Here is a 23835-nt window from a genome sequence, read left to right as displayed (position 1 = left end):
ATAACACATGATCAGAGTATGACACGGCACACCTTGGGGATGTTTCCACTGCCCTGTCACCAGCCTCTAGTGTTTATAACTCACATTGTGTTTATCAGTGCATTTGTCCATATAACTGGGTCAATTGACAGTCATCTTTTCAGCTTTCTGCAGAAGGTTCTAGTCAAAAACCTTCCAATTGTGGTCATGCATAATGAAAACACATCCCTACACAGCCTGATCATGACCATCCCCTTCTCCCAAAAGAAAAAATATAAAAATTAAATTAAAATCAATGGTTTGAGTCTAAGTTAAGGGAAGAAAGTCCATTGGTGCCTGCAATACAACCCCTGTCCAATCATAGTTATTGTAATGTTCTCAGAAGTTTGAAAGACTAAACGGAGCGACAGAACACACCCACGTGGCAACATTGAGTGCAGTGCAAGACCAAAGTATTAAACATTCACATTTTAAAATGGAAGCCAAGGTTCCATCCGCCCCCTCCCCCCAAAAGAGTTGACGTCAGTTTTTTGTTATTTTTTTAAACGTTGCGCTCGAGGTTGGGAGAGTGCAAGGAGGGCTGGGGTGGTTGGGAGAGGCGGAGTTGCGTGGCATGACGCGTGACGGCACGTAGAGTGAAGCCTGGCTGAGCTCAGTTCCGCTTCTTCTGCCGTGCCCCGACCACTTCCTGTGGCTCGCCAACACACTGGAACCCAATGAGCATGCCCAGGATAGAGACACCTGCAGAGACGGGCAGGTCATTTTGGCCTACCTACTGCAATCAATGAACAGCATTCAGTTCATTTAAAATGTTGAATTATTTTCAGTGGCTCAAACGTTGTTTCACCAACTGGGAGTGCACTCAATTAATTCCATAATCATGTACCATAATGAAAATATTGTATTAAGTATATAGAAGTACATAGCGATATATCAAACTACATAGAAGTACATTGGTGGCAAAATGCAATACTCACTTGCTACAATCAGTGGTGCCATCACGCCGATCGTCAGAGGTGCCGTTTTGTAAATAAAGGCTTCGGAGAGGAAGTGTCCCAGTGCCAAAATAAAGGTCCACAATGTGATATGATAGAGCCTGCAAGATGCGCAATAATAACAGTCATTCAGTAAACACTCCCCTCTGCCAGCAGGCTCGCTGGAATCCAACAAGAAAAACATGAATCACTACAGTGGCAGTGCAGAATTGGCTGGCACCTTACGTTTTGTTCTGGATGTCAATAGCACAAGCGCAGCGAATTATGGACGACAACAAGGTCCAGATTCCAAAGGTTCGTGCTTGGAGGCCGTTTACTGCAAAATACATCAAACAAACGTGTGTGTCAAATACAGCTTGCTGTGCACCTGCATAAAAGCATGTTGATTATGACGCAAATTGGGCAGCCACAAGCCTGTGTCTCAGGGTGTATATTAAATTCAATTTGTAAGCCTTCAAATGCCAGCGTTCTGAATAATTATCTACATGTACATTGTTGCTGTCATCCATGTTTTCCCTCCACTGCTTTCAATTCTCAAATAAAACATTTGCTCAAGGCCAAAATGGCTTTGGAAGCCCCGAATTACGTTTGAAAGGCAGTGTTGAAGATAGAGATATCACAGAATTGATTAGAAGAGCCAGCATAAATCTGGCACAGCAGACTAGTGGGAGAAAGCTGGTTCATTCCTGGAGTGGAGTTGATTGCATGGTGAATGACAATCATGAAGATCAATTAATATTTGGTAACACTTTACAATGAGGTTCCATGAATTGGCATAAACTAATGTAGCTCTTAACTAACTAACTACTGAGAATCTATTCAGGTCTGTTAATGTATTTGTACGTAATTAATTCATGTTAAAAATTACTAGTAGTTATTGTCAATTCATATTGGAATGAAAAAGTCAGTCAATGTATTTGTTCATGGTTAACTAATTATAAAGTCAATCCTGTGGTTTGCTATGTCTAAATATCATGTAACAAATATGTTAGTTGTTAACATTGCATTAACAAATGAAAAGTTAATTTCATGCTTAATTAATGTATTATCATTAACTCATGTTTACAACTACATTAGTTAATGTCAATTAATGAACCTTATTATAAAGTGTGACTGAATATTTTTAATATAGTCCATTTTGTGCCCTTATGCATTTGAACATAGAATTTTCCATCATGGAGGATCAGAATTTCTGCAAATGTATGAAAAGCACTGTAGAACGAGGGATAACTATACAAGGAGTGGACTGTCCGGGGAATCGTGCCTAAAGGAAAAATACTCCCAAGTTGTTGTTGAATCTTTCTGAGTAAGGTCCTGGATGATGTGCCCATGTCTCAAAGGAACATGCAACTGGATGACAACAGTGGCAGCACTAGTCTACCTTTCTATGTAACACACAAATGGCTCAACACAAAGCACAAGCAGTCAAAGTAAGATGGCATACAACCAATTTTGATCAAATTTGGAATTGCCAGTAGACCATATTGTTTTATTAATTACTTTAACTACGGCCTTATGTCCCGTGGCGTAACCATTTAAGAGTGTGATGTGGGCTCCCCACTCCACTCTCTCCCCTGTTGTCCTTTAGGAATCTTGGATGTGGTACAAAGACAGTGATTTACAGCACTTGTGCATGTCGGTGTAGTAAATTAAATTTGATGTGTTAGAGCTTTGTGGAAGGAGCTCAGATTCATGACTGCTCATTTCCTACTACTGTTAGTTAGTTGCTGGCTGCACAACGCTTGCATACATTTGGCTAGGTCTGCTTTGAGGTATTACCCATTTTACTGAGCTGTGCTTTCAACTTTGGCCCAAAATCCAAACTAAACTCTGCAAAGCATCATTTGTATTTATAATTCAATTTTAAATACGTACATGAATTTCTTTAGAATTGTACATGATTTTTTATTTATTTGGTATTTCCCCCCTTTGCTTTAATGGCAATGTTCACTCGGTGGTACGGACTCCACAAATTGGTGCAAAACCAGATGATTCATGTTATCCCAGCATTATTTGACAATGTTCTAAAGAGCATGTTACTGAGTGATGTTACTGAATGCTTGGCTTTTGTCAGTCTTCAAGTGCCCCCATAAATGTTCAATGGGGTTGAGGTCAGGTGATATTGGATTGTGCAGCACTCTATGCTTTTTGGTCTTTGAAGTCACATAAATTTGTTTTCAAATGTTGAAAATCCTAAAACATTCTGTTTATTTCCAGGATTTTTTATTTATTTTTACTTTTTACTTATTGGTCTTCTGCTGCTGTAGCCTATCCACTTAAGAGGTGTGCTCTGAAATGCTCTTCTGCATAACTATGTTGTAATGTGTGGTTATTTGCGATACTGTTACTGTTGCACACAAAACTGCAGTTCACTGGATGGTTTATTTTCGCACCATACCCTGCAAACTCTAGAGACTTCTGCTTGTTACAATCCCAGGAGATCAGCAGTTTCTGAGATACTCAAACCACCAACTATCCAAATAGAAGTCTGATTTAATCCTTGCATTAAAACAGGTATGTAGTGTACATACACTTCATATGGCCAGCAAACACCTTGGACTCATCACTTGCTGAAGGAAAAAATGATCATGTGTAGGCAAGAAGAGCTGTAACTAAAGCTGAATGCCTCAGACCATGCAGCTTAACCCTACTGTCACGAGGGTCACTGGCAGAGAAGGCGAGGGGTCGATGTGGGATACATCCAAAACTCACCAAACTCTGGGGTTCCAGTGTAAAGTTTCTCCGAGAGGAAACTGTGATCCCGGAAACTCTGTACCGTGTTCCCCATGGCGATGACAGCGACCATCACCAACCAACTTCGCAGTACATTGAGGAACCGACTCATCTTTGTTCTCTTTGGAAATCTATTCGCCTGGACGCAATAAACATGTATTTTATTTGTCAGTGTTAAAAAAATTACTAACGTTAGCGCAATTAATATCAATTAGATCAAGATATGTATATGTTGGTAGAGTGCTTTTCACAAAATATGACAGGAGTGAGCAAAAATAAAAAATGTTTATGGAAAACAATACACTACCTCGTGTACGACGTGTTACTGTGGTGACAGTGTACGTGGGCTACACATTTAGTAGGTAACTTTAAGCAACACGCGTAAAAAAACGTCGCGCAGTATAATAGAGTTCCAGCGTTATCGCTGGCAAAAGTTAGTTTGCACAGAGGTAACTATTTTACGATTAATTTGAAGTTTACAAAAGAAATATCGGATCAGTGATGCAGAAAGGGAAACCGGCTAGCTAGCTCCCATTCATTGAACCGTCTACCTCGCTAACGTTAGCTACAGCGAAATCACCCTAGGATGCAAGCTCTTCCATACCGCAGACTTAGTACATTCACAGCGAGATAGCGTGTTTGCTCTACGAAACCAACGCGTCTCAAACGAGAGAAACGTTTGCGAGAAAGCTAATTCAATTACGCATAAAATATAAAGTGTTGACAGCTAGTCTCCTTGGCTTGCTAACTTACCTTAACTGCGGACCATAAATACAACACCGACTGAAACGGCCAGTCCTGCAAGTTAATTGGGTAGCTGCAGAAACTATCAAAAAGGGGTCCAATCGTTCAGACAAAAAATCATGTCATTCAATAGCGATACATTTGATAGACATTTATATTGTCCAATCATGAAGCAAGTAAGCTGACTCCACGAGTCGCTATATTAGTAGCGTGACTTAATATCCGCCTTATTTTACTCATTCCACCAATCGCGTTAAGAACGCCACAGTTCAGTTCTGAACTGCCTGAACTAGCGAATGCTCGTTCAGAACTAAACCAAACCCGTCCAAATTTGAGAAAAGAAAGCACTGTTTAATTCTTATCGACCAGCGTTCGTTTCGGAACGTCAGTTTAGCGTAGCTTTGCAGGCCGGTGCGTTGGCCATTTGTTGGCCGCTGTCACACACACACAAAAGTAAGCAGTTCTACGTCTAACATGCAAAAACCTGGGGAAGTTTCGTGTGAACCGTGTTAAAAACAAAATGCTTGCTATAATCTGAGGTCCTCTGGCCCCATCAATACATTGACTGTAAGAATTACAATTAACGGGTTACACAAAACTTTTCCTGCATTTTGCATCTGTTTGGGTTAGTAATTTACTGCTCAACCAAAGATGACTTCAGTGAAAGAAGCTGTAGTTCAGGGTAACTTCCTATTCATAAATTGCGAAACCAGAACTCTTTCTTAAAACAGCCAACACACTTATAATATTATTCCACCAATCTTCAGCCAGGTCACGTTGCTATGCAATGGAATGTATATGATATATTAACGCGCATGCTCCAATAATTCAAACGTTCGAATGACGTCACACGCCTCACAGTTTTGGAAAGAGCGCATGCTCTTTTTGTTGGTTGCCGGTTGGTTGTTGTAGTTACAACGGGAAGATAAACTGACCAGATTAAATAATTAGCGACAGTATATCCTGATGGGGCGGCTTCGCAAAATAAAATAGCTATGACATAAAACAGGTAGCTATGGCGTTGTGCGTACTTAGTAAGATCATTTTTAGACATTTCCCATTTAGGAAATTAAGACTGCATTTGCAAGGAGATGCGTAGATAATGTTGGTGCTGGCTAGCAATCTGACGTTACCACTTATGTAGCAAGACAGTTAACGTTAGTTAGCTAACTTAGACAAGCTTCTGCAGTGATTGTAAAATCTAAAGAAGCGACTTTCCAGATATTTTGGAAAATCGCTTTTTTAGATATCTGTACAATACAAATTACTTGGCAGCTAGATTGTTAACAGAGGAAACCTACTCTTGGCTAGCTAGCACTAGTTACAGATGCCTCATGAATGTACTAACTATCACTCAGATAGCTAACGTTGGACAGCTAATTTGCATTAACGTTAGTAAAAAAGTTTAGAAATAAGTAACGTTAGTCTTAGTACTTCGCACTTTTCGTTTGTTTGAAATGTTTGAATTCGTGTTTCTTTTGTAATCTAAAATTTGCATAGCATTATGGATTAAATTTACTGATCTAGTCTAAAGGGCGAATTGATAAGTACGTTAGCTAACGTTAGCTATTGGCTAGTTAACTTTGGCAGGTTAGAGTTATGCTAATAATAGCTAGGCTTGTGCAGCTTGGCAGCCATAAAGGTACAGAAAGAATAGATACCAGAGTAAATAATACCAATAACGTCAAGGTGCAACGTAATGATTTATAGCCAACTAGATGGCAAAGCAACTGTCCACAAACGTTTATGATGGGTAATCTAGCTAAATTGCGCACCACAAGCTGTATGTATGCATAACCTTGCCAGTTAGGCAGTTAATTACAGCATTAATGACAAGTGTAGAATTGCATGTTTTCCGAACACATTATTTTGTAGTTGAATAGGACTTGCTACTATCGGCTCGACATGACTGCAGCCATAACCTCAAAGAGCTGACAGGTGAAAATGCCAGCCGTGATCCGGGACAAAGAGGATGCTGAGTCCTCCTCAGAAGATGAGCAGGAGTAAGTAATAACACATAGTAGCGAGGGTATGCTAGTTTGAGTTTTCATTTCTACACCGCCCCTGGGTCCTCCAAAAGTAAAGTAACAAAATATTTTTTGTGGTATTTACATGCACGTGTTTTACCAGAAATGGCTGTTTTTGTGTTGAATCCTCCCATTTCAGCTGTGCAGAAGTAAGTTAACTGATTAGTTTAAAAGTAGATCAAACCAAGTCTAATATATGATTGTATAGCCAATATATCACCAATGGAAACTTCTTTGGAAATGCCTTTCCAGGCCTTCACTGCAGCTGCATTCAGTTTATCTTTCTTTCAGGTTTTTTTTTGTCTTCTGTCATTCTTCAGCAAGTGAAATGCATGCTTGCTTGTACTTAAATTAGGTGACTGACTTGGCCAGTCTTTCCACTTTTTCCCCATTGATGAATGCTTTGGTTGCATAGTCAGTGTGTTTGGGGTCATTGTCGTAGTGCCAGTTGAAGCACCTGTCAATGAGGTTGGCGAAAGTTCTTTCTACATAGCCAGACAAAATCTGTCTGTACACTTCCACTGCTGCCATCCACAATTACTTCATCAATAAAGTGAACCTATTCTAGAAGCAGCCATACTTTACTGTTAACCTCACCTTTGCACAAATGTAAATGGCAGGACTCAATACAAATCGGGTGTTTCTATAAAATGGTAAAACATAAATCCATGTAAATACCATTAAATAAAAGTTGATTTTAGGTACTTTTGCCTCATTCATCTTTTTATCTAAAATCCAAATGCCTTAAGTATACAGCCAGAAATAATACTTTTGCGTGGTATTGCGCAAACTTTTTTAGCACAGACGATGGTTGAAAGACGACGGTCGGTCTTCCCACATTCGGTCAACAAATTATTTTTATAATCATCACAACTGGTCATTTTAGTTGGATAATTAGTGCTGCCTTTATTTTGCCTACAGTGACCCCTGGAGGATAACATGAAATACAAGCTTGTAGTTATAATGTAGCCTACTTGACATCAAAATCAGTCATTACCAAAGTGTCTCTGCAGCCATTGTCATTCTACAAATTAGAGGCCATCGGTATTCTGAGAAAGAACACTTTTGTGAACTCTAGCTTTCATGTTTTGGCTACTTTAACTATCATGATCTCAGTTTTGAGTCAAAGTACTTTTCCCATTGTGAAGCCTCCATGTAAGCTTGCTTTATAATGTGTGGTCTCAGTTAGCACAGACTTGTGAATTATTAATGTCAGTTGTCTTAATATCCCTCTCCAGATTAATATTTTATGCCGTTAACATTTGAAGTCAAAAATTGCATAATTAAACTAGTCATTTATCACATGAAATTGGCTCAATTTGTTCTTATGGTGATGTCGGCTAATACTAATAATCATGTCCATGCCCAGAATACCATGTATTTTGTTAATTCCATAGGAGATACATAAGCATAAAAGATTCTGCTGGTGCTAGATTTATATGCATGTGATAGTGCTTTCATTGCTCTGTGACCTTACATGAGGTCCAGGACATCTGACATCTCTCTTGCTTTGATGCGTAATGATTAGGATTTCCTGAAGTAGATGGTCAATCTAAAGCCAAAGGAATGAAAGTGATCCGCATGGAACTCTTGAGTCGTTGTCATGCTTAGGCAGACTGCCTTAGGGTTGTGTGGATGTTTGCCTGCATAGTGCGAGAGTGGGATCTGGCATCTTATTAAAAGTACCACCAAGTAATATATTTAAAAGTGTGTTTAATTGAGCTGTTTGTTATAGGCTGGTCTGCCTGTTGAAACAGTATCTCTGTAAAGTATATAGCACACACACACGCACACACAACGTCTATGTGCAGTCCCCTCCAAAAGTATTGGAACAGCAAGGCCAATTCCGTTGTTTTTGCAATACACTCAATACATTTGGGGTTGAGATAAAATGATGAACACAAGACAAGAGTTCAGAATTGCCGCTTTTATTTTCTGGCATTTACACCTAGATGTGTTAAACTAGAATTTAAGTAAATGAAAGTAATTAACACTTAATATTTGGTAGCATATCGCTTGCTTGCAATAACTGCATCAAGCCTGCGAACCATTAACCACCAAACTGTTGCCTTCTTTTTTTGTGTTACTTTTCCTGGCTTTTTACTGCAGCCTCTTTCAGTTGTTGTTTGTTTCGGGGTGTTTTTCCCTTCAATCTCCTCTTGTGAAATGCATGTTCAATTGGGTTAAGGTCTGGTGATTGACTTGGCCAGTCTAAAACCTTCCATGTTTTCTCTAATGAAGTGCTTTGTTGTGTTGGCAGTGTGTTTTGGGTCATTGTCTTGCTGTATGATAAATTTCCTCCCAATTAGTTTGAGCACATTTCTCTGTAAGTTGGCCGACAGCATGTTTCTATAGCCTTCTGAATTCATCCTGCTGCTACAATCATGAGTTACATCATCAAGAAAGATAAGGGTGCCAATTCCAGAAGCAGCCATGCAAGCCCAAGCCATGACACTTCTTCAACTGTGCTTCACAGATGAACTTGTATGGTTTGGATCATGAGCAGATCCCTTATTTCTCCACAATTTGGCCTTTCCATCACTTTAGTAGAGGTTAATCTTGATCTGGTCTTCATTTTCGTTTATCTTTTCTAACACAAATGCAGTCTTCACAGGAAAAAACCACGGCTTAAACCAAGAGTAGACATTTAGAACTATTTATTGTTTAACCAATCAATCTAACTGCACTCATCTGGGCAACAAGAAACACCTGTCAGTCACATGTTCCAATACTTTTGCTCACCTAAAAATTGGGTTGTCTAATACAAAAGGTGATATGTTCTAAGTCTAGAAAATCTAAATAAAAAATACCAGGAAATAAAGGTGAAATTCGGATCTGTCATCTCATGTACATCTTTTGACCTCAAACTCAATCAGTGTATAGGAAAAACAAAGGAATTGACCTTGGAGGGGACTGTATATGTCTGAAAATATATTTTAAAAAATATGTTCCCGTCCTTGAATAGACTTGTATTTTCTGGTTTTCATTCATTTTATTTGTTTTAGAATGCAACTGTTGCAAAAGGACGTTCTGTTTCTCTTTGGCACATTGGTAATACTTGAGTTTGTGTGAGGTCTCTAATTACTGCAGGTATTCTTCACATGTGCCTTCATGGCTCAGTGATTTCCTCATATAATCAGTAACAGTCAAGGCTGATTGCTCTCTGGCCCCTCATTGTGTCACGGTATCTCTGTCCTCATAGTCTTAATGAGTCAGCTTGTGTTGGTTGTGAGTTTGATTGAGGACAAATACCATCAGAACCAAACTTTGCGGACACTTTGTCTGAATTTCTGGAGTTTCTGTAGATTATTGGCACCATGAGGTAACCTGTTCATAGAGCATCTATGATCCTGAATTCAGAATGGATCTGTGTAAACTGACTTTGGGAATTGCTGTGGGCATGATTTCTCAGCATGATTGGAGTCTGCTATTCAACAATAACAACTGGAAGCCCTCATTTGAATAGAATTGTGCTTTATTTCAGTTGAAATGAATGTGGTTGAAATGGATATAATCCAGGATCTTTGGGCTTTAGCAGCCTGAAACTTGCATTGCTGCCTTTAGTGTTTGACTGTCTGTCCAGGGACTTGATGTGAAAATTCCTGTTACAATTGGTAGTAAATTCCAGGTCTCTTTCTTGACACAGGGACCACCCATGCATTGTGTGGTGTGGCAACAGCAGGAAGATGCCAGTCCTGGTTTTCCAAGCTGAAGCCATTGTCTCCAAAGATGGGAATATCCGCTCCATTGGGGGTAATGGACACTTCCGTATATGACTTGAATATAATTGACTTGAATATATAAAAAAGAAAAGAAAAAAAAGCTAATGATGTAATGTAGACTACAGCTGACTCACTGGCATTGGTTGTATATGGAAGTCAATTATGTCTTCATTTTTATAGAGCGGTATAACCTGGCCTTCAAGATTGTCCGGACAGAGAGTCGGCTGGTGCGTGGAATGCTGACCAATCACGGATTTCACGAGGTAGAGGGTCAAACAGCAACACAATACTTGCCACACCAGTGTTCAAATTGACTGCTCAAGAGATGATGTTTCTGCTGGGTTACACTTAGTTTGTGTGTAATTATTAATCTCTCTAGCAAGAGCAGTTTGAGTTCAGTACAATGAGTTCAGCCTTTGTCTGTCTTTGTTCTTTCTGCCTTGTGGGCCAGGGAGAGATGCTATCTGTATTAAAGACAGGGTTTGTGTCTGTCCTTGAAAGAAAATAGGCCCTGGGAAATGTTAGGGCTTGACAGGGAGGCTTCAAACAAGCGCTTACTGTTAATTCCCTTTTATTTAATTTCAGTGCTTCTTGACTTCTTCTGAAATTTTCATCAAAGGGACGTTAGTGTCTGCCACAGCATCACCAAAGCCAAAGTTTAATAATGCTCTCAATTGCAAACATCTGGCTTTCTCATAGTAGGAATTGGCGGTTGCCAAATTTGCCTCTTCACAAATGGCCACAGGGAGTATGATTGCATTAAAAATTGCTGTTAACGGAGTGCCTATATTCCTCCAAATAAACAGCAAGGTATCTGATTTGAGTAGGCGTTTCACGTCGCGTAGCCGAGCTGTTCACGATGATGGATATCAGCATGCATATGTGAGTGCTCGTTGGAGCCTGCTGAACACACCGGTGGGATGTGATTAGCTTGACTGTGTTTTGTAGTCGTGATGTAGAAGGACTCTTCATTTGCTGCTGCACATCGTTATGCAGTAACCTCCTCCCTTAGGATGGCGGGTGGTGGTGTAATTTGCACAGTACATGTGAATATCATTATCCACACTATATGAGATGCCGACAGGAATGTGTCTGCTTTCAGGTCCACCCGAACAGCAATGATTTTAACCTGATGTGGACAGGGTCTCACCTCAAACCGTATCTCCTGCGGAACCTGCTGGACTTTCAGAAGGTCAACCACTTCCCCAGGTGTGTCAGTGTATCTGAACTCTGCTTTCTCACTGGTCTTAGCCATGCCACATCCTCCTGACTGAAGAGGTGGGTTTAAAATGATCGCTGCGTAGAAATGTGATCATTGAAGTTATGGAGTCAATTGGAGGTGTTTATTTCCAGAAATAGTCTTTTTTCGGTAGTCCGAGAACAATACATTTTGTGACTGTAAAGGTAAATCCATGAATGGTTTCAGCCTACATATGGGGTTATTATGGTATTATGCATCAGCAAAATTATAGAAATCAAATGCATTGCTAGATCAAAATGTTTCCATCTATTCCTATGTGGGGATTAAATTAGCAGAGTTCAATGTATTACCAGACTCTGAGCGATTGGGTCCAGATCATTTATGACTTCAAGAGGGACCTGACCTAATGGCAAATACATGTTTTATTGCAGATTTTCTCCCATAGTTTTATGAGAATTGTATATAGAGTTTTTTTATAGAGACATTTGCTGTATGTGCTATGTGGTGGCATGGCGGTGCAGTGGATATCACATTCACCTCACAGCAACGATGTCCTGCATTTGAAACCCGACCAGGGCCTTTCTGTGTGGAGTTTACATTTAGCTATTTTTCAGCACTTAATCCCCTCCTTCTGCAATGCAATTCACTTGTGGGTGGTACATTTTGGGATTAGTTGTGAGGGAGTTTTCACTACAGATTGTCCGACTTGAAATGCGTGTTGTTCTAGTTTTATATTACTTTTAATAGACATGGTGGATGTGTAGTGGATACATCCCTTTGTGATTGTTCCAGGTTATTGCAACTTTCCAACCCCTTTACAGTCATTTTAAGATTACTTTGTTCACTGGCCTGAATGATTTCTGATTCTTAACCCTTATTGTTAAAATGGTTTTAATTCCCCAGAAAGAAGGAAATGACTTAAGGTGCAAAACCCTCATAACCTACATAACCCCCATCTCCCCCAGCCTGTGTGTCTGCTTTGATTTCACAAGGACCTGAGCCCCACTCTATTGAACATTTCTGGGGAGAAACCTGGATTGTATTATTAGTCACTGGGTGTGGCTCCATCAGGACTGTGCTCTACATTGTTTCTGTAAACTCATACTTGTGAAACATGACATAGATCAAAGTGCCATGCATGCTGCGTCTGTTTTATATCTCGCTCTAGCAATGTTCCCGGCTCGTCTGTGTTACCGTAACTGTGACCTTGGGGCATCCGCTTCGCTTTGTTCCAGATCATACGAACTGACCCGCAAAGACCGACTGTACAAAAACATCCAGAGGATGCAGCAGATGCACGGCTTTAAGAACTTCCACATCGTCCCCCAGACCTTTGTGCTCCCCTCTGAGTTCCAGGAATTCTGCAGTAAGTGCTCTATCCTGACCCACCCAGGGGTGGGCTTTTTAAAACACAATAAATACATTGAAGACCACAATGTCAAAATGGTCGGTCGCACAGAACAGAAACACAATGGACTGCAAAAGGTGGCTTCAGAAGCCATTTCAAAGTCTTTAACCCCCCCCCCAACCCCCTCCCCCTCGCTTGCGAACCCAGGCTGCTTCTCAAAGGACAGGGGCCCGTGGATTATAAAGCCTGTAGCGTCCTCAAGAGGCCGGGGGATCTACCTGGTCAGCAATGTAAGTGAACTGCGTTGAGCGCTGAGTGTGTGGTTATTTTCTTACAGCTTTTTTTAGCACCTCACCCGGCACTCCAGGTCATGATAACCTGCCCTTCCCCCATGTAGAATAAAGTAAACCATTGAGTCGCATTGCTCCTGGTCCAGTCTTCCCACCCGATCAGGTTACCAGCAAGGACGAGTGAGCACAAAGTGGAGGCCTGCTTGTAAAACGTGTAACAATGTGCTGTCGTGTTCCTGCTAAGAGGCTAAATTACATACTTTGAGATGTTCACTTGGGAGAGCCCTTTAATGTTTTCTAAATGTTATGTTTTAAAAGTATTTTTATGAAATGGACTGTCGGAGTGGTATTTGGAAAGCTGGTGTTTTGAATGAACTCAGGCCAGGCCAGAGTTGCTGCTGAGGTGGCCCCAGTGTCTCCGCTAATGGATTTTCCTGGATCTCCCATCTGTAAACAGGCCACTGATTAACTGAGCAGAGTGAATTGGGCTTTTAATGTTGATTTGTAATTGGACTGGTGTGTGTGTGTGTGTGTGTGTGTGTGTGTGTGTGTGTGTGTGGTCGGTCGGTCGGTCGGTCGGTCGGTCCCTGGCTTTACCATGGAAGGATGGATAGTCTTTCTCAGTATTGGCCACTTCACTTTTGCACGGCTCGTTTTGTCTGTTGTGTCCCTCAAATTTAGTTTTTGTGCCCTTTGCAGCCAAACCAGATCCCATTGGATGAAAATATCTTGGTATCCCGCTACCTCAGCAACCCATTACTGATTGATGGTACGTATGGTCACAGTAAAAACTAACAGATACCCCCCTTGACCCTGTCATCAAATCAATTTACTGGTATGTGCTATTTTTGCTCTAAGTTTCCTTTCCTCTCAAATGTAATTTTTCGACATCTATAATTTTTCTGCACTTAGCAATGGAACTTGGAGAATTAGAAGCACCAATTTAAACTACTGTATTTTAACTGCAAATTCTGTTTGTTGTTGTCTTCCAGATTTTAAGTTTGATGTACGGTTGTATGTGCTGGTTACCTCCTATGAACCACTAATTATCTACCTTTATGAAGAGGGGCTGGCCAGGTGAGCTCACATCCCTGCAATTTCCACTCTTATTCAATGTTTGGCATACATTATTTCTAATCCAGTCCAAATTGATCGAAGCGACAGTGCAGTCCGTATGTATTTGGACAGTGGTACAATTTCTGTTCTTTTGGCTCTGTACTCCAGCACATTAGATTTGAAATTAAATAATGAGGTTAAAGTGCAGACTGGCACGTTTAGGGTATTTACATGCATGTCAGGTGATCTGTGTAGGAATTGCATCCATTTTTATGCATAGTCCCCCCATTTTAGGTGACCAAAAGTAATTGGACAGTAGGCTTCTCAGCTGTTTATGATTAGCCAATCACTTCAATCCTTAGTGCAGGTATAAGAAAGCTTTTATTATCCAGTCTTGATTTTGGCTTTTGATTGATTGCCTTTGCAGTCTCAGGACCGGAGTTGCGCCAATGACAATCAACAAAGCTGTTGTTAAGAAAAAAAAAAAGAAAAAAAAGACATAGTCCAAACAATAAGCTTACCAAAAATATATAGTTTGAAACATCATTAAGAACAAAGAGAGCACTGGTGAGCTTAGTAATTGCAAAGGGGCTGGTAGGCCAAAAAACAACTCCTCTTGTTTGGCTGTCACAGATACTGGATCACTTGCCTTTATTGATGATGTTGCTGCTGATAGCTGATATCATTGAATTTGCGATTGGCGATTGAATACACCGGACTAATCAGAAAGAGCTGAGAAACCAACTGTGCAATTATTTCTGGTCCTGTTAAAAGGGATGCAATTGTTACATGGATCTCTCTTTATGGTTGTAAATACCCTCAAATGACAGTCTGCTATTTAACCTTATTCATTGTTTCATATCCAGTGTGCTGGAGCACAGAGCCAAAAGAACATAATTTGTACTTTCAGACAGTGTATACGGAAATCTCACTTGAATCTCCTTTGGCATTTGAGCCCGTCTTTCTCAGGATTCATACAGCCAGGAGATATTTCCCCTTATTGCATTGCTTTTTATCTTATATCAGAGTGCAATAAAGCCGACTCATGGTTTGACCACGAGTCTGCTGCCATCTAGTGCATTAGGCACTAGATGGCAGCAGAAACATTTGTGACTAACTGTACCAGGCAAGGTAACTTCATTCCAGTCGCAAATATTCTATGTGTATATAGGTAAACTTGGAGTGCATATGGTCTTCTTTAGGTTTTCAATATTGATCGCTACATTGAATTGAGCGTAGATTATGACTGTTTCCTTGTTTTGTTCTCACTGTCATTGCATTGATATGACTGCTGTTTACTGGCTGAAAGCAGGTCATCCGTGCAGTTTGAATGAGAAGGCTTTTGCTCAAAAGGTTTTTACCTGTGGTTTGCTTTGTGAGCCTCAAAAGCTTATAAACAGAAGCCCTAACACAGCCCTTTGGCTAAAACTCATATGAGTAGATATGTTTTTAACCTTCCATCTGTTTTTATGTTGCCCTTCAGAAGTGGTAACTGAGAGTTATAAGTCCTGGACGAATTCCGTTTCCCTCCTTTTATCTTTGACATTCCTGTGGGTTTGAAGGTATTCAGGTACTTGCTGCATGCCAAGGAATTCTCATTATTTCACATGCGGTGTCCACTCCTCTGAAACACGCAGTAGGGGGAGATTTCAGTATCCTGGCCTTTCCTCAGCCCACAAAAGAGCTCCTTTAATGCTGTCAGAGTTCATTTGGAGCTATTTGAGGGGTCTGGCCTATTTGAATAATGCTCCCCTAGTTTTTTTTCTTTGACTTTGGTTCCAACTGAGGGGTTTTGTTGGCTCCTGTAAAACTCCAGCAGAAAACTGAAAAGGAGTCAGCTGTGAATTCTTGATAGATTCACACACGCATGCGCGCATGCGCGCACACACACACACGCACACACACACCAATACACACATATGCGCACGCGCGCACACACACACACACTCTTCTCTCTCTTAAGCATATGCACACACATACACTCACTGAGCACTTTATTAGGTATTTATTAGACTTCTTTTTTTTTTTTTACGTCTACTGCTGAAGCCTATCCACTTAGAGTTGTGATGCGTGGTGAGTTCAGAGATGCTCTTCTGCATACCACAGTTGTAATGTGTGGTTATTTGCGTCACTGTCACCTTCCTGTCAGCTTTGACCAGTCTGGTCATTCTCCTCTGACGTCTCTCATTAACAAGGCGTTTCTGTCTGCAGAAGTGTTTTTTTTTCTTCTTTGCAAACTGTAGAGACTAGTGTGTGTGAAAATCCCAGGAGATCAGCAGTTTCTGAGATACTCAAACCTCCCTGTCTGCCCCCAACAATCATTCCACAGTCAAAGTCACTTCGATCACATTCCCCATACTGATGGTCTACATGATTGTATGCATTGCACTGCGGCTACACAATTGGCTAATTAGATAATCGCATGAATAAGTAGGTGTAATAAAATAAATATTTTTCCTAATAAAGTGCTCGGTGAGTGTGTATAAATATATACTGTATTTATAATAGATTCCATGAAATAACTATTTTTCGCTTACCAGATCCTAAAATGGCAAAGGCTGTTCTTTTCAGAGTGTTGTGCAAGAAGAGTCTTATAAGACTTAGATCCCTTAAAAAAAACAATCCCAAGTTTGTACCTATTTATTATGTTCGGATTCAAACAGCAGATCCTTGCTATTTGTTTTTGGGTGGGGAGTGGCATCGCACATTAATGGATGGACATGATGTGAAGTAATTCTCATCCCTAGGTTTGCGACAGTCAAGTATGACCGTGCTGCAAAGAACATCAAGAACCAGTTTATGCATTTGACCAACTACAGTGTCAACAAGAAGAGCAGAGACTACGTCAGGTAACCTGCCACCCGCTGCCCAGTGCTCATAGTTTAGTGTTCAGGGCTCCATCTTCATAGTCTTACTGCAAAGTCTATGGTGCTGCGTGCAAGTCCATTTAGGGCATAGTCAGATACAATTTTGCTAGTTTCATGGCGTTCAAGTGCAAATTAAGGCACAACGTTCAAAAGGGCTGCACTTTATGGCTTAATTAATCCTGTTTTTCCAACTTTTAATAATCGTCATGCATCCCCAGGACCATAGGCTATTTGAGAAATGCTGCAATGCATTGAGGTGATTTAAATGTTCAAATAGAAGCACTTTGGCAGTTTTGCCAATACTTGGCAGGTCTTCTAAAGTCCTGTAATTTGTGTGTAATGTGTGTTGAACACATCCATGCCTTTTGAGAATGTCATGTAATGCACAGCATGCCACAAAGAATATTCAGGTCATCTGAGGGCTGTTTTGTAACGTTCCATCTGACTTATGCAAACCTTATGCAGTATCTTTGAGAAACTCCTCTCTATTAGGCTACTGTGCATGTTTTCCATTGAATGATAACTGACACACTATATTCGAGACGTCTTTAATGGGTAGCCATTATAGTTTTATTCATGATTCCTGCGATTGTCTAATATGGATCAATAGCCTATTATGACTATCCTTTATGACATGTTGTATTTTACACATTTTTTGATAAATATACAAAATAATAATCTTTCACATTGTAATATTGATATTTGTATACATGTTTATTTGTGTTCTAGCATATGTAACAGGCAGGAGGGTGTGCAGTAGCCTACAGGCGTCTACTAGCCTAATATTTCGCCATTAAAATGGCAATGGAAACTGCGGCATGACTAAAGACCAGGTTTTGGTTGATCAAAGCGCAAACACATTCAGCTCATCAAACACATCAAAATAGCCATATGCTGAGAATTACCATGAACACAACTAATTTAAAGACTAACCCAAATATGCGTTGGTCTTTAAGGTTTTAACAGTCAAGGCACTGGAGGGAAATGGGTCTCTCTGAAACTAGCAATAACACTTGTGTTTGGGGCCCTTGGAGTTTAGTCAGAGATGTTATTTGTTGTGTGTAAATGTAATGTAATGACAATTCCGTGTCGGACTCTTGACATTGAAAGTTCTCCCCTGCAGTGATGAATCTGAAGTACTTTAGTGAATACTGCTGCTTATTAGCTGCAAAATTGTGATTTAGTCATTGTATAAGCTTGTTATTCAGATTATCTCCAGGGTATTCATGTTTATGGATCATGTCAGCTCCTTTCACCAGAACTGTAGTTGTGCTTGGAGTGTGAGGTTTTGCCAGTTATTCATGTCCTCAGCTAAACTCGTATTGTTTGGTTACATTGTCATTAATGTGATGAAGTATTTTTTGTGTAGCAGTTATTTCCATGTTCAAAGGTTGTCAAATTTAATTCTAATATGTCAATTTCAACACTTATTGAAGAAAGTTTCAATCTTGATAGACATTGCATGCATGTGGGTCTTTGTGCTTATACTTCACTGAAGTAGTGTGAGACTATGTGAATTTGTTTTTAAAGCATTTACTCCTGTAATGTGCCATTGTATTGTGACTTGTATTGTCAGCCTTATCTTATGTCAACTGTGCTGCTTTCATGATCTTGTGATTATGAAAATAGCAGTCCTGGCATGAGTACTGTTGTTATTTTATTTTGCATTGAAAAAGATGTTTGAAAATGTCGGTAATAATAGCTTGAAGGCATAATGACAGAGTGGCTAAAACATGCCCACTACCTAGATGTGCATAAATTGCATTTCATCTGCATTCAGAGTAGTAACTAAATATTTTGCCTTGGAACCGTACCATTATGTTGATGTGCCAGGGCAGTTGTCTGCTTGTCGGTTATGAAAACGATGATTTGAAAAAAGGGTAGCGGGGCGATGTAACCGACATTTTGTGTTCATTTTCAGCTGCGATGACCCTGAAGTGGAGGATTACGGGAACAAATGGAGCATGAGTGCCATACTGAGGTACTTGAAGCAGGAGGGGAAGGATACAGCATGTGAGCAAAACCTACTTTTTTATCCTCGCCTCCCCCCGTCTCCTTTCATGGCTTGCCACCATAGTTTGAGAAGTTGTGCGAAAAGTGATTTTCGGCATTGGGTCTCATCTTTTTCATATTTCGCTCCTACCATCTAGAGAGTCATTATGTACATTGGCACAGAGTGGGAGTTGGGCTAAACCTTCAAACTGGCATATTGGCATGAAAGTAGTCCACTTCTGATGTGAATACTGGGTAGGCCATCATTGGCCTCTGGGATGAGAAGACCCCTTTTAGGTTAGAGCCAGGAAAGTGTCTGTGTTGATTGGTGAAGTCAAAGATGGTCCTAACAGTGAATGCATAATGGCCTTTTCTGTGAAGATAAGCGAGTTCCTCTGGTGGAGATGGTCCTTAAAATACCTTCAGAAGGAATTGGTCTGTGCTTTCCTTTTGGGATAATCGGCGGCAGAGCTTCTGTTCACATCAGTGGCAGTGACCTTGCTTCGGAGGAAAGAAAAAGCCATCTGCTTTTGGGCGTTTTCAGGGTTTTTACGCCGCTGTTTGAATTAAAGCACATTTGAACTTTGGCAGCTGGATACTATACTGGAGGTGACCAATCGGATAATTGACTATAAACAGGAGTTCTAGAATGTTCTTAAATGTACAAGGCCACAAATAAAGAACACATTTTCATTGCAGATTGTGGTCCATCAGGTCAGTTTTGCAGGCTGTATTATCCTGTGTATAGTCAGTGAACTCATACAATCCTTCTGTATGTTTCTCCACATACATAGAAGCTCACAAATCTGCTTTACATTCTTAAAGAAACACTTCACAGTAGCACTTTCACATGTAAAACTTTTGGATTTATTACTTATTACACACTTTCACGTGTACAGAACATTACTACCCAAGATATGTTTTTAAATATTCAGTAAGCCAATGTTATTTTAAAAACCCATTTCTCTAGGGTTGATTAACCAAATGGCTCTTTATTTCTTTCTCATTAGTCTGTAATTACAAGGTGTGACTGAACCAGAATTGGCTATTTAGTTTAAAAGTTGCACTGGGTTGAACCAGCTTCCATTTTATATCCACCCTCAATCCATCCTCTGAATGCCACCATGGAAAATCCTTTCTGCAGGTGGCCTTGTTCTGCTTTCTCCCCAAAAATTGGCAGAGCAGCCAAATTATGTCTGAAGGCACCATGGATACAATGGATCACATTGTCGAGTTCACTATATTTGTATAGAACTGGGGTAGCCAGCGCTAATCCATGGAGCACTGCAAAGTCTGCTTGTTTTTGTTTTCACCACAAAATTAGCAACCCAGTTTAGAACCAAGAAACTAGCCAAGGTAAGTTAAAGATACGTTTAATATACAGATAACATTTTTTGGCTTTCAGTACGATGTGCATGCAAGAAAGAGTTTATTAAATTTACTATCTACATGAACGGTGAATGCAGTAGCTAGCTTCGGGGACATCAGTGTCCGTAAACTCTGGGATTCATGCTCGAAATTGCCTTCCAAAATGACCTTCCGGTGACTTCTAACCAAGTCACTCAGACATGTGGTTTAAATTGGAAATAGTGTTAACTGTAATCAGCTGTTGTAATCGATCAATTTCCGATTAAAGTCCTGAATAACAATGAAAACCAGCAGACCCTGCAGCTCTATAGAGGGTAAGCCTTTTAGAAGGGCTTACAGTGTACAGTTAGGCAGGAGGGGAGGGGACCGTGTTCAGCATGACCGAAGGTCCCTATTGTGAATTTCAACCCTGGTCTCTGCCTTCCACAGTGCTGATGGGCCAGGTGGAGGACCTGGTTATCAAGGCGGTGCTGAGCGCCGAACTTCAGATCGCCACGGCCTGCAAGATGTTTGTGCCCCACAGAACAAACTGCTTCGGTAAGACATTCGCCAGGCTGCCCTGTACACACTCCACCACAGCCTCTCGCCCCCTTTGTTTTCTTATCGCGCTCGCTGCTTCCCTGAATGCTGAATTCGCTGCCTTTATGCCCCGACCTGCTTCCTGAATGCCTCAGAAACAAAAGTGTCCGAAGCTGAAATGCCTTCCTGTTGGCTCTAGCAAAGAAGTTGTAGCCTCAAGCTGGTTTTTCACCCCAGCGTTTAGTTAGGGTCAGAGCAACGGGGAGAGAGAAACAACGTGGGGAGAGAAACCCTATTGGGAGCCATTACTGCAGTTAGTGTTGGCGCTAATGACCTCCTCTCTCTGCCTCTTCCCTCTGAGGAGCTGGTCTGTCTGTTAGAGGCCTGACAAACTCAACCCCCCAGAGTGCCTCTGGAGAGGAAGAGAAGACCTTGTGCTTCTGCAGGCTCCTTAAGCTGTAACAGGCCTGTGAGCGGTGATTGTTTCGGCTGTAGGGGTAGTGCAGCAGAATGGGCCAGGCTGTCTGAGGAACGCCGGCACGAAAGTGCAATGGCTCGTCAAGCGGCCCAGACTCAGAGATTCAAACTCCTGAGGGCCCCACCAGGTGAAATATCAAAGGGGAACGTTCCTCTTAAGAGGGAGAATACGCTGCTATCCAGCCCTCGCACAATATTTGCCTGTTGGCTGTACATCAGTGGGCTAATGGACGTCATGGTAGTGTCGCTCCATCAGCGTGGGGGATGAATGGGGCGTTGATTGCCACACGTACCGGCGCATGAAAGAGAGAGGGCGGTGAGGCGTGGCTGTTAAAAGCCTGGCTTTGAGAAGTGGGCTATCGCGGGCGGGAGACTAAACTCGCGGCCCTGGCCACGGAAAGTTACCGCTCCTCGTTCAGGTGACGCAGTCGTGCGTTCCAGCTGGTTCTTTCTCTCTGGCCTGGTCGCCCTCTTTCCGGTCAGGTGGATACGAATGGGGGCTCGGCAGAGGTAGCCCGGGGCGAGAGCGAGTGAGGCGCCGGGAAGATTATGCTGTCCGAGCTGGCAGGCTGCTGCGGGGGAACCGTGTTTACGTTGCCTGTTCAAACTGCGGCGGAGATGGATGGCACTGCCAGTGAATGGGATGCGGTACTGTGCAGCGGTGAAGGGCAGGCGTTTACCCTGTGTGTGTGTGTGTGTGTGTGTGTGTGTGTGTGGAGGTGCACGCTTGTCTGTGTTGCTGTGTGTGTGCGGGTGCGTGTGTGTGTGTATGTGCATGTGAATGCACGTGTGTGTGTGCGCGTATGTGTGTGTGGAGGGGTTCAGGTGCGTATGTGTAGGCCTGCGTGGGTTTGTGTGGTTGTATGTGCATAGAGCCCTATGCGCGCACACACACAAATACACACACACACTCACACACACACACACACACACACACACACACACACACAGCTGCAGAGAGGGAAAGAGCAGCAGCCAGATGTAAAGATACTCAGCAGCTTAGACTACCGGTCCAAAGAAAACACGTCGCCTCGGTCAAGCAGGGCGGGGGTAATTTAGCTGAGGTTCACCCACAGTTTATCTTCTGTGCGGCTGTTCCCTGCTTGTGTGCACAGTCCCCGTCAGTGACGTTCAGCTGTCCCCTCACGTCCAGGTACTAACATGGAGGAGTTCAGAAATGTACACTGGTCATATCTCCCTTTCCTCTGGGAAAATTTCAGGATCTAAAAAGACTGGCATCAACATTGTTTGGGGATACACTTTCAGCAAAAGGAAAATTATGAAATCCCCCAGTATGTAATTATTTTCCCATTGTGAGTGAGAATTTATGACATTGCATTCTTCAATTTAATTTTACTGTAAAAGCAGCACTTTTTCCGCAGTCACACCTCAGTTATTCTGCCCTCTTTTGAGTACTGCTGCTTTGCAGTGTTTCAGAGTTGCCACCATCACCTGCCCAATGCCAGCTGGACCAGTAGTTTGTCCATTGTGTCGTATGGATAGAATGACCCTTCGGAGGAATGGCAAACGTAGATGGGTGCACAGATGAAATTCCCTCCTTCCTTTTGAGCCCCCTTTTCAAGCATGGCACCCCAGAGCTGTACCCACACTCCTGAATGGCTGGCATTGGGAGGCATTTCGGAGCTAACTGTAAAACATGATTTCTGCGAGAGCTGGCTCTGGACCAAGGAGCTCTGGCAGCTACCAGTGTGCGTTATCCTCACTCTCCTGTGTAGGCACCCACAGCACTGGGCCCTCTCTGAGCTCCTGTCAGCTCCCTTTAATACCCCCCCTCCACCCCCTGCCTCTATTTCTCTTCACCCGCCCTGACTCCCTACTCCCTCCCTCCCTCCCTCTCTCTCCCTCTCTCTCCCTCCCTCTCTGTACAAACGAGAAATTGAATACAATGTTAATTCATCTTCTGAAATGGTCCCAGTCGCCGTCGCTCCGCACCAATAAAAGGAAAAACAGATGTAGGCAGCGATATAATGCGATAAATACGGGTGGGAGTAACGGTGTAGGCTCCTGCAGAACGGGGCTCATTGTTCAAGGTTTACATGCAATTTCGTCCACGCTGCGCGAAGGCAAGTCAAGGCCATAAAGCACATTGTTATTTTAATTGACAGAGTCATTTTTCTGCCGTTTTCACGCTGAAGTGCGTTGTTTATTGTTTTCAAAAGATTTGTTTTGCTACACGGGGCACCCCTGGGTATATCGAGCTTCCTATCGAGAGCGGACCAGTGCAACAATGCCACTTTATCACTCCCGCTTGTCTGACGTGGGATGAAGTTGAAGCAGCACTGTAGGATTGTTTGAAAGTTTTCTTGGGGAGAAATCACTGTATGTTTATGTATTCGGGGAAGGGAAGGAATGCCACCCATGTTGACTCTTACGACTTGGCGACTGTGATTAATGGACGCCTCCTTCATTGAGGGATCGCTGATTAAGAGATGTTATTACTAAGATCTGATTATCCAGGCCAAATGCCTGTTTTATTACACACAATACATTCCAGGA

The 23835-nt window shown here is 41.8% G+C and overlaps 2 protein-coding genes across 3 annotated transcripts in view; one reads left to right on the top strand and one right to left on the bottom strand.

The window, feature by feature from the left end:
- Window positions 1-495: 495 nt before the first annotated feature.
- Window positions 496-4855, bottom strand: erg28 (ergosterol biosynthesis 28 homolog). 2 transcript variants are annotated; one of them, XM_061238207.1, is made up of 5 exons: window positions 4461-4855; window positions 3687-3846; window positions 1200-1290; window positions 957-1075; window positions 496-720 (listed from the first exon to the last, which is right to left on the bottom strand). In XM_061238207.1, exons 2-5 carry the CDS (start codon window positions 3817-3819, stop codon window positions 632-634), a joined length of 432 nt encoding a protein of 143 aa, XP_061094191.1. In that variant the 5' UTR covers window positions 3820-3846; window positions 4461-4855; the 3' UTR covers window positions 496-631. The 2 variants fall into 2 exon arrangements, with proteins under 2 accessions (XP_061094191.1, XP_061094200.1); XM_061238216.1 differs by lacking the exon at window positions 4461-4855 and adding an exon at window positions 4015-4454.
- Window positions 4856-5370: 515 nt separating this feature from the next.
- Window positions 5371-23835, top strand: part of ttll5 (tubulin tyrosine ligase-like family, member 5) — an 87441-nt gene continuing 68976 nt past the window's right edge. Inside the window, exons 1-12 of the mRNA XM_061243578.1 lie at window positions 5371-5460; window positions 6327-6454; window positions 10125-10231; window positions 10381-10463; window positions 11303-11409; window positions 12637-12767; window positions 12957-13039; window positions 13739-13808; window positions 14032-14116; window positions 16843-16944; window positions 18884-18975; window positions 20752-20859. Coding sequence (XP_061099562.1) covers window positions 6396-6454; window positions 10125-10231; window positions 10381-10463; window positions 11303-11409; window positions 12637-12767; window positions 12957-13039; window positions 13739-13808; window positions 14032-14116; window positions 16843-16944; window positions 18884-18975; window positions 20752-20859 — 1027 coding nt within the window. The 5' untranslated portion in view covers window positions 5371-5460; window positions 6327-6395. The remainder of the gene's footprint in view (window positions 5461-6326; window positions 6455-10124; window positions 10232-10380; window positions 10464-11302; window positions 11410-12636; window positions 12768-12956; window positions 13040-13738; window positions 13809-14031; window positions 14117-16842; window positions 16945-18883; window positions 18976-20751; window positions 20860-23835) is intronic.

The sequence above is a fragment of the Conger conger genome, chromosome 1 (genome assembly GCF_963514075.1).
Source record: "Conger conger chromosome 1, fConCon1.1, whole genome shotgun sequence".
Lineage (NCBI taxonomy): Eukaryota > Metazoa > Chordata > Actinopteri > Anguilliformes > Congridae > Conger > Conger conger.
The sequence above is the reverse complement of the archived record's forward strand: the minus strand, read 5'-3'. Positions and strand labels throughout refer to the sequence as shown.